General features: G+C 34.0%; 1 protein-coding gene across 4 annotated transcripts in view; it reads left to right on the top strand.

Moving 5' to 3' along the window:
- LOC149548407 (uncharacterized) overlaps positions 1–14,671 on the top strand; it is a 55,504-nt gene that overhangs the window by 13,106 nt on the left and 27,727 nt on the right. For all 4 annotated transcript variants that reach the window (XR_016354022.1, XR_016354023.1, XM_089792485.1 and 1 more), the window contains 2 exons: positions 2,845–3,152; positions 3,342–4,248. Coding sequence is in view for 2 of the 4 variants with exons in the window: in XM_089792485.1 (XP_089648611.1) it covers positions 2,845–3,152; positions 3,342–4,248 (1,215 nt within the window). In the remaining 2 variants the exon portion in view is untranslated. The remainder of the gene's footprint in view (positions 1–2,844; positions 3,153–3,341; positions 4,249–14,671) is intronic.

Genomic DNA, 14,671 nt, shown 5'->3' with positions numbered 1-14,671 from the left:
GGTTTCGTTAAACACCTATTATACTTAATGCAGATCGTGGTCATTTAAGGCTGCATTTTAAATATGTAACAGCTGCAATTTAAATATGTAATGGCATCTATTGATGACAGGGCATCTCCCATATAGGGAAATGACCCTACGTGGCCATGTAGAGTTAATAAGAGAAGATTGCTGCCTTTGGAAAATCCATAATTTACGATCGGTACCATTACATCGGCAGTGATCCTAGACCAAACAAGTCTGTTTTATATACATTGAAATCGGATCAGAATATACTTACTGTTATATCAGTCAGTATACATAGATAAATCTGCAAGAAAAGAAGACACAAGTTTGTGAATACAGTTATAAGGGACATAGATAAAATAAAACAGGTGTTATATCTGATCTTAATAAAATTAAGCATGTAGACATCCTTTGCTGCCAATTGAGTGTGTAGACATGTCTTTGGAGGAAATTAGCATTGAAATGTATTGTCATTGTAATCATGTAAATGGAATTTTTTTTATCTTTACCATAAACAAATGGATATTCCAAATTCTCAAAGACTTTATTTGAATTTTGAAGCAATTCTTGACAAGATATTTATGATTTAGAACATATTTTAGTTCTATGCAGCATTATATTTGGATTTCAGTTGTATGCACCTTTATTTTGAAAAATCATCAAAGATAAGATAAGATAAGATAAATGTATTAATGTCCAACAAGAGACCATGAAAAGGGTCTAAGGGACTGGAAGCATACAACCTAGGGGGCTAACAACAATAGGATCAACAAATGGTGTCTGAAAAGAGTAGAGCAAAAGACTAAAATAAAGCGAGAGAGAAGTAAGAGAAAGACCAAAAATGATAACATGAACAGGAACACCACTTGAGGCAAGGACTAGGGATCCTTCCTTGGTGTAAAGAAGTTTGGAACAGAAGGGTAAGGCCCAGGGTAACCAAGAATCCTAGTGCATCTCTGAGTACTCCTGCAAGGTCTCATAGATCTGGAATGACCGGTGGTAGAAGTGTCAATCGTACGCTTCACACCCCGAGTAGGAGGCAGGGGCGAGAAGAAGGCTGTGATAAGCTGATCCGAAGCTTGGCACTGGGGAGAAAGAAGCTGCAGAGTATGGTCATGGAGCTGCATGGTCTCCCAAAGATAAAGCACAAGACATCTCTGGTCTGTATAACTGTTGAAGGTGGAGAGAGACCAGCAATCTCTGAATAAACAATAATATCTCCTTCTAATCTCATAGTAGGTGAGGCATTGGAAAATGAAGTGTGTCTCTATCTCTCCTTCCACCATGGGACATAGCCGACAAATCCAGTCCTCCCTATCAATGTGGTGATTGGTTTGGATCCAAAGTCTGTGAGAACCTAACTGAAAGGAACCCATGGAGATATGTAGAGCATGGCTCCATCACCATGACAAATAACCTGAGCGTGTAATAATCCCATTCTGAATATCCATAAACTGCTCAAAACATTATTACTTTTCATTTCTTGACGTGTTTCAATAAGGGAATCTGATCAGAAAAAAACAAATAAAAATAAAATCTTATCAGTGGTTCGAAGATTATTTTGATGCTTTTGAAGAAAGGGGGACTTTTTGTCAATCCAGTCCCTAGTGCGTAGGTTTTTCAGTTATCCCTAGTGATCTCATCTTAGGCTTCACACACACCTGCAGTGATTAAAGATTTAGTGAGTTCCTTAACAACTATTTTTCACTAGATTTTTCTCATCAGAAATAAATTGTAATATGGTTCCACTTTGACTTGTATCTGGATGCACTAATGTTTGCATTGGCTTTGGCTATCTTGCAGGGTGTGTTGTTGATTTCAATCAGGTCACTGGGTGGCCTAAGATAAATTTAACTGGCTAACATGATATCATTTTTTGTTTGGCTAACATGATGCTAGATTCAGATAAATTTAATTAGCTAACATGTTATCGGATTTTGTAGAAATGGCTAAATTCAATTGACCGTCATGATATCAGATTCCTTTGCACCAGAAATGCTAGATTGCTAATTAAAAATCTACTCAGTCAACATAGATTATCACTATAGACACTCCAGCGAATTTGGCAGAATATTTACTCTGTCTGAGCTTGCATAAGATATATCAAGTGAAAAGATTGTTGAAGATGATAAAAGTTGACTATATTTATGTCAAACAAGATGTAAAAACAATGTCAAATGTTTAAACAAGGGCACCAACAAAACAAATCAGCTTTGATTTATATGTTTAACAGTTTGGACTGTGGAGAGTCCATTTTCTGTCTTCAAAATGAACATGTGACAGGAAGATTGCATTTTTGCGGGTTGTGGGCAAATTATGTTCATGTGAGGGGAAGGTCAAAATTGTAGTTTTTATATTCCTTAGTTCTGATATTAATTGCATTCTTGCAAATTTGTTTTGAGTATGGTGACAAGTCTTAAAAGTGAATAATACTATATTTTTGTCTCATACGTCATATTTCATGAAACATTCAATTCACCATTATATCATTAAGGCAGTTTCTCCTATTCAAATGAAATCCTCCATGGTTCAGAGTTACTATGTTAGAAGTTCATAGTCTCTCATTGCCATTGGATTGGTTTTCCTTTCGGAATAACTTATTTCATTATTCGTATTTTTCTTCTTCTTATTGACCTTGGACTTGGTGTTTGGAGCATCCGTACTGTACTGGTGCCGGTTTTCAATGTATTTGTTATCATATTTTGCTAATTGAATTTTCTGATATTATCTTGATAATACTTGATAATATAGTCTACTGCATGTATCAAATATTAAAACTTATTGAATTATTTAGAGGTGGTTTACTGTTTTTGATAATATGCTTTCTTTCTTGTGTAGGTATATATGGCTTCAAGGGTGAGTCTGTCAATATTACAAAGTACATGGCAGATTTAAGATTAGAAGATTTACTTAATGGGGACTGTAACATGGCTAAATTACCTCAAGTTGAAACTAGGGAAAGCCAAAATAATAATAAAAAGCTTCTGCAATGTGTGCAAAAGATTTGTCAGATACTACCATCACAGTTTAACACATCTTATAAGAATACAAAATTACTGGATGCCAACTGCAATATGAAAGGGGAGCTTTCTATATCAACCACAGACACAGAAAATGTAGTAGGAGAAGCATCATCACCAAGAATGGTAAGATAACTGTCATTTACATAAAGGAACATTTTTTATGTTTACATCATGATATATTGGTATTCTATAGAACAATTTGTCCTGTTGTTATTTGATTTCTGTCATTGTAGAGCAGATGAAATTCTCAGAAATGAATTTAGCTGCACAATTGTTTTTTCGATTTCTCATTATTTGTTAATATGTTCTCAGGAAGTTCATATCAGTGATCCTTGTGAAGTCAGTTTCAAAGATGCAGTGATGGAAGGTCTGGGACAAGACTTTCCAGTGAATAGGCTCCCACTCTATGAGCCTGAAGAGTTCTTACAAAATTTGGGAATTTGCCCTATAGAATCTTTGGATAGCTTGATATCACAAAGTCCAATTCAAAAGATAAATGGATTGAAGGGTTTATCTTTCCTAAATTCTAATACATCTATGATATGCAATGGTGGTATTCCTCCTTTCTCTTGGTCACTTCCATACTCTGGGCCATGCAAAAGCATCCTAGAAACTTGTAGGTTGTCAGCAACTCAAAGTATAAATACAAGACAGTGGACTCAACTAAGTGGCACCCAGTCTATGAACAAACATTGCCTAGGCAACTCTCAATCTGCAAAATTTTCTAGTTTAAAATTGGAATCCAAAACTAATTTTGAAGGCTGCATAGATGGACCCGATAGCATTCCTTTGGTTCAAAATTTTGTGCCTGAAGCTGGAGATAATAGGGACATTAAATTGTTGAAAGGTAGTAGCTTAATTGATACTAGTTACCTGGCTGAAGTAGAGAAGTCCAGGGACAATATGTCTTCCAAGCATCATTTGTACAGAAATTCTGAAGAAACACTTGATGTGCCCGAGAAGAAACCCAAATATAATACAAGCTGCATTCAATCAACTTTAGAATCTGAAAAAAATGAAACATATTCCAATTGGTTCCCACGACGCTGTACTACCAGAGTTGCAGATGCAATCATTCCAGTACCTGAGAAATTGGGAATGGTTAATGAAGAAGAAATAAAAATCGTGGACGGTATTCAACCAGCTTTCACATCTAATATATCTTCACCAGGAACATTACACAGCATGCTTCCATATTGTGATCAAGATAATGTACCAGGTATTCTTTGCTGCAACTCAAGCATCTCTTTGTATTCAGTTGGTATAGAACATACATGCACATCATTATCTCAACTTATACCTCACTTATACAGTACTTGTAATCATAGCATCATTATTCATTTGGGGCAGAAATCAGTAAATAATTGAAGAAAAGCATTCAAAAACTACCTTAAAAAAAATTAAGGGCACTTTCATACCATAGATATATTGAGAGCAAATAAAATATAAAATATAGAGTCCAACCCATTAATTTTAGAAATTTTAGAAAATAGATTTTCATTGTTTTTATTCATATCAGTGATTACTTTGCACAATACCTACGACAATAGCTTAAAAAATAACTAGATGGCGATAGTTGTATAGTTTGCGATTTTCTACAAAGTCACCCTATAAACTAAGTTCAAAGTTCCAAAAAATCAAATGTAGCCAATGACATGCTCGGGGACAGGAGGCCTTGATTATGAAGCTCCTTGGCAAGAGCATATTCTAATTCCCTCAACATATTTGTCACCATAATCATCAGCAACAATCCACTTACACTCTAGATCAATCTCGTCAAGATCAATTGCTTCATCTTCCTCAATAGTTCCTGTTTTTGTCCACACAGAAATTAGTGTTTGCCTTGCAAGTGAAAAACACAATTAATACAATTTGTATTGAGTGCAATTTATTTAAAACTCTCTTATCTTGAGCTTTCTTTAGCTTTAAGTGGAGGTTGTGGAAAACACAATTAATACAATTTGTATTGAGTGCAATTTATTTAAAACTCTCTTATCTTGAGCTTTCTTTAGCTTTAAGTGGAGGTTGTGGAAAACACAATTAATACAAATTTAATGATCACTTGACAAAATAAAGGGACTATCAAAAGATTATAAAGTCTACCTGGTTGGAAGGCCTTTTTGCCTTTCGCAACAACCCTAGATGAGAGAAAACCCCTTATCTACCCTATATATTTGCAACACTATCATAGCCTAATTCAATTGTTCCTTGCACTCTACCATTGCAATGCCATTTGTTTGATTTGTGAAACCAGAAAACATTTTAATTTAAATATTTGTTTATAGAGAGTTGTAGTGCAAGAAGTGTGTTGCAAAACTTGTCACACCTAGTCGAACTAGTTCCTTGCTCCCTATGAAAGAGCACATTATCCTTTTTGATGGAACTCTAATTTTGGCAAAATTTAGAATCCCAAATATCATGCCAAAAGAGAGCATCTTCGTATTCACTATGTGTAATCCTCATCTTCAGATGTGTTCCTTTTGTTCTAAATTCTAGAAGCCAATTTGATGCTTGCACTTGGTCAAGTTATAAGACCTTACCCACTACTTGTATTCAAATGATATACGCTATAAGTCATGATCAGAATAATGTGGAAAAGGAAGTCAGTTCATATATATTGCATGCATTTCAGTATCATACAGAAGTATCTCATATCAAACATACCATGAGAATGTTCTAAATCATAGTTCAGGATGCAAAAGAATATTTCAGAGTGATCATGAGCAGTGATTGACAAACATTTTCATCACGTAGAGGACTTAGACCAAGGGACCACAAACAAATGCAATTGGTTGATGTTATAATTGTAAATGCTGTAACAGAACCGAACATTGCAAAACATCATACGGATGTCTCCAGCATTTCATTCACTTCTAAAATTTCTGAATGAATCATCATCTCAAAGATAAATGTTTTGTTTACTTTCAACTGGTTGTTCTCCATTTTAGACAAAGATTCATGTCCACACATTATCCCCAGATGCAAAGTTTTAAAGTCCAAATGCGATTTGGATTTCTCTGATTAATAACGTATAGGATACAGGATAACTGAAGCTTGGTGATTGCAGGGGTAAATAACAGCAATATTTAAGGCACACATCTAGATATGGCTTTTCTCTCTCAGAAAATCTGCAATCAAGGAACCATGAAGCATATTTTGTTCATATTCGTTGAAGATGAACCATTCAAATTTTCCAAGGAATGAATGAAGTCCTCGCTCCACTCTGTTATGTGTTCAAAACAGACCCAGCTGAAGGAAATGTTGTCCACACAGAAGCAGATGCTTGAAGAAGTCTCAGTGGAATTCATATTTATATTGTATGCATAGATCTTGCCTGACCAGAAGAATGCCGCTTCATACCAATTGAGTGCAGAGGTGTTATAATATATTCATGGCAATTGCCCAGCAAGCATGCGTGATTTCAAACCTAAAACAATGATGAAAGCATAGACATGTGCGTCCATGGGTGAAGGCTATCACAATCTGTTGTGTAAACTTACATCGATATAACTGATATACAAGCTTTCAATATCAAAACACAAAGCAATGATCATCAAACTGGAATTTAGCAAGATACGATTGACAATGAAAGATGCTTATTAGTGCATTCACATCATCATTCCAAATGGTGGGAATTAATATGGTAAGAGTCAAAGAAAAATAACGTATGAGATGAATATATTTTCTTAGGAGACTCTATTCCGAGAAACTCCATCACTCCACCAGGATATGTAATGTGTTTGGAAGAATATCGTGCCAGGGACTCCAAAACAAAGTTCCAAGGAGTCGAATCATGTTTGCGATCATGTCTCTGCCGTCCATAGAGTGCTACGATAACCTAGAGATTAAAAAAAAGACCACTGTGAGTTGAAAGTCATGGGAGGAAGATGTCACCATCACTAGAGAATCGACGAGTGTGGGGTATCGTGTGTTGCAGAAGACCATGTGATTGCAGACAACAGGGAGCTTGAATTAAGGTTTAACGACATCTACAAATTAGATATTAAAAGGAGTGATTATTATTTTGAGGAAGTATGATTTTTATTTGATAAGTAATAAAGTTAAAGAAGATTATTAACTTTTGAAGAAGTGTGATTTATTTTTGAAGGGATATAATTCTTTAATGTGAAAAGTCATGTTCTCAAACAAATAGGATATAAATATGAATTATTTTATTTGAGAAATGGGACAGTTCATATACAAACATTCATATTTTGAAAAAAGCATTTTATATTACTTGTGCGAAGGGATAAGGAGTTTAATATGACTTTGTAATATAAATTCAATTATTTTATTTTCATAATAAAACAAAATATTTTTTTGTTTATTTTTAATTGGCATGAAGATTTAAACTGTAGATGAATTGTCCTTTGTAATTATTATTTGGAATTCTGTATATAATTTAAATGGATAAGTGGACAAGGTCATTTAGCATTTAAATTCGATCATCACAGATAGTGTGAAATATTTAATTGTTTCTGTATCTGTGTCTAGTTTGTCTCCCCACCAGAGGAGTTAAAATTCAATCTGGACTAATTTAAGATTGCATAAATATTTGATCTGTCGCATCTTGATTATTTAATTGTTGGTAGTATAAGTGAATAAGAACTTTATGAAATTGTTCGTGAAAAATCATTGAAGCGACTCTATTGCCCGGATGAGCAGAGACACTGGTCTTTCTATTATTGAAGTTAGAAAATCTATATATTCCTTCTTCAAGCATCAGATCCATTATTAAAACCTTATACAAAACATTCAAACACTCAGCATCTAGTTTTCATTTTAATTGAGTTTGAGGACCTTGCCAGTCGGAGAACTCCAAAGCTTAAATTTGCTTTAGAAAAACTCTGAACCAGGTGGTCAAGTTCGAGAAGGTGGTCTACCCGCCTAGGTGTAGCAGAACCTGAAGTGCAGGGGAATTAAGGTGATTCTTGTTCGTTGGCTAGAATTAATTGCGGAATCCTATCGGAGAAGTGGCAGGCTCTTGGATTTCCAATCTGCGGTTTTGGGAACCAACACTTTTCACCCTAGTTTGCTTATAGAGGAATTTGGTAATTGTGCAAGCTTTTTGCAATACCTCCCTAGCCTATTCAATTTTTTGAATGTCCTCTAGTGTTAAATCAAGGCAATGTGTTGTACATGGGGTGAATAAATAGAGGGTATTTTTTTCTGTTAGGAGTTTCCTTGCAACAATACAAGCAACGACACTATCTATAATAAATTGTCAATTGATTGACATTTTTTGACCTTACATCCATGACTACCAAGTCATACATCTCAAACAATGCAATTGCAAATTTGATTGTGTCTAATGCATCCACAGATTTTAGAAACATAGTGCCAATCATAGTTGAAATACTCGTGCTTAGCAACTTCTTGTCGAGGCCCAAAAAGATTTTGGTAAAAATGCAGTGATAACTTGGCAACTTCTCGGTAAAAAACTTGGCCATTTAAAAGATTGCTTAAATTTATCTAGAAATGCATATTTTTTGTGAAAATGCAACGAGGAGATAGTTGAACATACCAAATAACTTAGAGGGGGGTGAATCAATTATTCCCACACAAATTGTAAAACTTTTTCTCTATCAGTAAACTTATAAACAACATCAATAAAAACCTTTTGTACAACATAAATGCTGACACAAAAAACACCAGGATTTACGTGTAAGCCCAAATTGGGAAAAACCATTGAGAAGCTCATTCTCATGAAATGAACACTTGTTAGGGTGACACCGGTTAAGGTGACTTTTAGAAAGGCTCACTGCTGGTTTTATTCACCGTAGGTTGGATTACTATTAATCGGGCTAACTACCCTTTAAATATGAATGACCAACTACCAATACAAAAAGGCTCACTCCAAGTACAATTAGGCTCACTGCTAGAAAATATGAAAGGAGATTGAATCCACCACTGAGATCACAGTCACCATAACACTACAACATAGAAATGATATATCTGTATGATACCAATTGCATCAACACATGATCATCAACCCACAAATCTCTAGAAAATAGATTTGCAATCACTTTGCATATTAACAATGCATAAGCCATGTGAACAACTGAGATCCTCACACTTCTTATATAGCTCAATGCCATCAACCATGTTGGCCAAAACAATTTGGAATTGGTCGCACAAAGGCATTCTTGCAGTTGTAAGGAATGAGATGTGGATAACCTTGATTAATGCTACATGCCTCGTGTAGACAACACAACACCACCACCAAAGCCATAAGTTATGGTGGAACGATCATGATGAATACATTACATAATAACATCTAGGACCAAAACACAAACAAAGACTCTTCAAACAGGGTTGAACCCAAAACAATCAACCCACCGTATGTTGCACACAATGTAGAACCATCATCGAGAAGGAATAAGAGTAAACATATTAAGCACATCTTTCGGTGGACACTTCTACCGATACACACAAGCTATCGATACACGTAAGCTGATAAAACCGTGCATAGGATATGTTGACATCAATGACAACTATTAATGACAACATGAATAACATCGACTTCACATTCTAACAAAGATGCATCTAATGAGTCAACAAATGAATAAGCAAAAGAAACAAGCCGAGTCTAGATATATTCAAATCCAAATTCGGTACAGAATGACATCCTTATGTGGAATGCTAATGGTTGGTAGCTTGATAGCCTAATAGTCTAAAACAAAATTAAACGAACAAATCCTCTTTGTAAAACTATAAGTAAATACAAGTGCAACATCAATGTAGCCTACACCTTCCTTTTTCTTCTTCCTAGTAGCTCTAGTAAAAACTATGGGAGGGTAGGGGGTCTAGTTTTAAGAGTCCACTATGGTTGTGCCTCCTCTTTTTGCACAACTAGTTGTGACTTGACTTCCATCTTGGATGTAGATTGTGCTGGCACTGGTAATGACTCCTTATCATTCTCACCCTCCTCACCCTCCTCATCCTCAATGTCATATAGTCTCATTGCCAATCCACCCCCCTCCATAACCCGCCTCTCCAAAACATAGATTTTATCCTCTGTAATTAATGGAGGCTTTTCATTTGATTACCAATCACAGTAAGGATCTATATCATCCAAATCAAGTTGACCAACTGATGTTTCCTCTACCTTCCTTGTGCACAATCAAAGATTATATTGCACATAGACAAGATCATTGAGGCTTTTTTGTGCTAAATTGTTTCTCTTCTTCGTGTGAATGGCCTTGAATATGTTCTAATTGTGCTCACAACTAGATGAATTACAAGGCTGACATAAGATTTGGAGGGAGAGTCTTTGCAAATTCAGGACATTTCCACCCTAATTTCACTACCAAGCATTTAAAAGTAAAATATTGAACAATGAGAAAGCAAAGTGAAAACATATTTTAATTTTTATCTACTAATAATGCGTGTGAAAGACTCCAAAATTCTAAATATTACACTTGGGGTTTGAATGTTCCTTTCTTGGCCATGTCTAAAGAGAAAGCTTCTCGATACATGTCCTTCTTAGAGAAAATAAGGTCTCTCATCTCAACCTTAGGTATCATCCTTTGCATGCATTCATTGAACCCCTTATGACCTCTCCATTGGGATTTGAGTAGGATGGGGAGAAGCAAAAATGAGCATTGAGGAAGTACCCTTTTGCATGAATGGGTTGGTGGAGCTGATTGTTCCACCTTTTATCAGTTATTTTGCTAATAGGGTCAAATTTGAGGCTGTCCCTCTTGTAATTTTAGATAGCCTCTTTGATGCTATCATGGCCTCATAGAGATATGCCATTGGGGTTTGATCCCCATTTACCAAGTCAAGAACTCTAATCAAGGGCTCTGACACCTATAATTGAAAAGTACAAAAACAGTAATCATTAAAGTTCTAAATGAATAATGAGAGACTTGAATACAAAAAATTTGAATATTCAAGTTTCCAAGTTACCTTTACAATCTCTATAGCTATTTGTGCAAGTTGGTTGTCGAAGACAATGACTGCAACACTTTCTCTATTAGGCTTCTTCGAATAAATTGAGTCTAGCCATGCTTGACACACGCATTTTCTTTAAAGTTATCAAAGAACTAAGAATACTTTGCAATGTTAAGAAATTTGTTGCAAACCTTGTGACTAATGCTCTTACCAACTCCTTCCCTTGAGTGCGTTCTCTCATCAAGTGGAGAATCCTATTACAAGGTAATTGGTAAATACTTGCTTATTAATAACAGAGACCGAAAGGTCAATTTATACAAAAGGAAGAGATGATGTTTCCTTAGGAAACGATCGTAAAGAATAGAAACATTCTATTCCAGAGAAAGCAAAAAACGAAAGCAAACTAAAGCTAAAGATATTTACAAGATAACCATTAACTAATAATAGACGTCTTATCTATTATTGTAATAAATCCAAGGGTGATTGTAGATGTATTTTGCAGTCTTTCTTGCATCATCTACTACTAGTCTCACCCAATCTAGTTTTCCTATGTCCTAAAGAAGGTAAGGACATGCACTGCACAAGGTGTCCAAAAAAAGCGTTTATATTTGTTGTGGAAGATCTTACCTGGTGCCACATATGTTGTTGCATTATTAGTCATGATTTGCAGTAGATTATCAATTCCCACTTCCATTACAACTTGCTCTAACATTAGAGTCAAAGGGTCAACAGGCTTCACCTTATTGGAAGCATCCGTGGATTTAAAAAACACTACATCATCCTTGCGGGAAACCAAAAAATTAATGATGGTGTGATTTTTGCCATCTTTCCATCCATTGGAAAGAACGGTGCACCCACATTATTTCCATTGTATTTTTTTTTCTTCCACCACTTCTTTTGCCTTAGAGACCACAACTATGAGCAACCTACAAGTACGAAGTAAAATTGTCGTTAAGCACACAATTTTGATAAAAAAAACATTGGAACAAGAGTTGGAAATGGAAAAAATGTAGGAAGAATTGCATTTGAGTGGATGCGAATGCAGACAAGAACAACATTGGCTCAGACCTTGAGGTATGATGGAGTGATTGAGGACAAGGTGATTTTGGATTTGAAAGAGGAATGGATACGAATTTTGGGACATAAGGACTAAAATGGATTTGGAAGATGGTAGACATTTATATGGAGGGATAGCAATTTGGATGCCAACATTGATTTTTCTTTGAGACTTTGTGTTTCAAGAAGCTTCTTGGGAATCCACATGTATTTTGATTTTTTATTCATTTGTGGGTCCTTGGAATGTATTGCTTCTACAAGAGGTTTAGGAACCCATATTGCTTTTGACTTTTCTTTTTTACCTAATGGGTCTTTGTGGCTAACTGGACATTTCTTTTTCTTTTTGTATCATATTTTGCTTTGTTTACATGTCAATTAGACTAGACATCATCATCCTCCCTCCATTCTTTCAATCCACCAAGGCATGATCTTTTATATTTCTTTGAAAGAACACTCAAAATCACATTGTCTCAAAGAGGGGCAAAATGTAGACACCAAAAAATGGCCCATGCCTATGGCCCCCTTTTATAGCATGTCTCCTATATTTTGTGTTTGATCTTTATCATTTACTGATATTGTGTCATTCTTCGTTGATTAAACATTGAAAATTGTTCAAATAAGTACGAATATTTTCCTTAATTTCTGTCAAATTTCATTTATTTGACCTAAGTAATCATATTTGAATAAATGATTTCCATCAAATTCAATCTTTGTCTTATCAACCCAATCAAATTTGATTAATTTGCCCACTTTAGGGGTAACCAACCATTAATTTATCTCTAAGTCCTAGCTTTGATAAATAATTCTAATCTATTTTTCCCTTTTCCTAAGTCTTGCAATAAATTAATTTAACATTAATTAATTTGCTAATTTTTGAGTTTTTTGGAATTTCCAAATTCCTAAATTCCTAATTTGTGAAATAATCTCTCACATTTCGACATAGGATTCAATCCCTTAATTCTTGCTTCCATTTCCCCTAATTGTTCTTCCGTCCTAGATTGTAGACTCCACTCCCTATTTAATAACCTCCACTCCCTCTTTTCTCTCCATCTCTTACACCTTCCCTTTTCAACTCTTGCACTTTCCCCTTTCAAACTCTTACAGCTTCCCAATTAACTACTCATCCATTTTGCGTATTTCTAAATGAGCAGTTACTCATAAACTATGGGTTCATATTTTGCTTTCTTTTTGGGTGTCTACAACATAGTTTAAAAAAATGGCAGTATATCGCCAAAAACTCAATATATCGCGGGTCAGATAGGTAGATGATTAAAACACAATATATATCGGTGACGTTTTTAAATAAATACTGCTGTGTTTTTTTGCAGAGAATCTCGCGAAACATCACATATTTGTTTGGCTAAATTTGGTGACTAAAGTCAACGTAAACAACAAAACACAATTTAGGTTTTGCTTCTGTCGATTTAATTAAAAAGTCCAATGTTTACCTTTTTTTTTGCCGATGACATCGATTGCAAAGACAAAAGAATTCCTTGTGTCGATGCCATTATTTTTTGAAGGCTGCAAGCAGGACATTCATTGGCTCCTGAGGTTATTACTTCATTCGCACCAAACGACATTAAGGATTTAAAAATCTATATTATAGTCTATGTTTAATAGTTTATTTATTATGGCATTATAAATTAGGAAATGCAGATTTTTTTATACGGTTGTATTTGTCAAAGTTATGTTTTAATTTGTTGTTTAGCAACGAGTTTATAAATTAGGGTAAAATTAAAAACTCTTCTTAAATTATTTTATAAGTTTATTTTAAAACTCTTGTTAAATTTATTTTTTAAATTATTACGCCAAGAGGTGTAACCTATAGTGGCAGAATGGGGTGGAGTGAGGCATGTGAATGTGTTAATGTTAAATTTTATAAAATAAGTAATAAAAAGCCGACTAATATTTAATCCTCATATTTGCTAATATCTAATAGATGAATAGTCACATCTGAAAGTGAAAGATATAAATACAAATTGTAAAATCCCAAACATTTAAAAATATAAACTTTATGAATTAAAAAGCAGAAGAATGTCGAAATCCGTGGAGTGAAATAAAAAGAAGATAATCAAAATCGGTGCAGCAAAAATATTTCCAAGTAGGTTTACATTACTTTTTTGTTATTTACTATTTACTTTTTAAATTTTAGCTTTTTTATAGTAGTATAGATATTCACATTTATAATTTTATGAAATTCTCCAACATTAAGCATGGTTTTCCAAGTAAGTTTAAGTTACTTTTTTGTTATTTAGTATTTACTTTTTAAATTTAGGATTTTTTACAATAGTATTAATAGATTTAATTTTCAAATTATACTTTTTAATTATTTAGTATTTAGTTTTTAACTTAAGTTTTTTTACAATATGTTTTTTACAATTCTTACATACTTATATTGACATAGCACATTTATAAATTTAATTATAGCTTTTTTTGTTTAGTACTTACTTTTAAAAATTTACTTCTTTTTTGTAAGACGTTTTGAATTTTCTTTACAATTCAATATATAGATTTGTAGATATTAATTGTAAAAACGCATTTATAGATATCTTTAAGTTATTTATAGATTTATAGATATTCACATTTAATTTTACAAAATTCTCCAATATTAAGCATGGTAATGGAAACTATAAAGAATATCAAATCTTAAATATCTCAATTAAATAAATAATAATTTATTTATATGTTTA

The sequence above is a fragment of the Cupressus sempervirens genome, chromosome 7 (assembly GCF_028749045.1).
Source record: "Cupressus sempervirens isolate cs-2001-9-10 chromosome 7, ASM2874904v1, whole genome shotgun sequence".
NCBI classification, from domain to species: Eukaryota; Viridiplantae; Streptophyta; class Pinopsida; order Cupressales; family Cupressaceae; genus Cupressus; species Cupressus sempervirens.
This window is presented reverse-complemented; position numbering and strand designations above follow the sequence as displayed.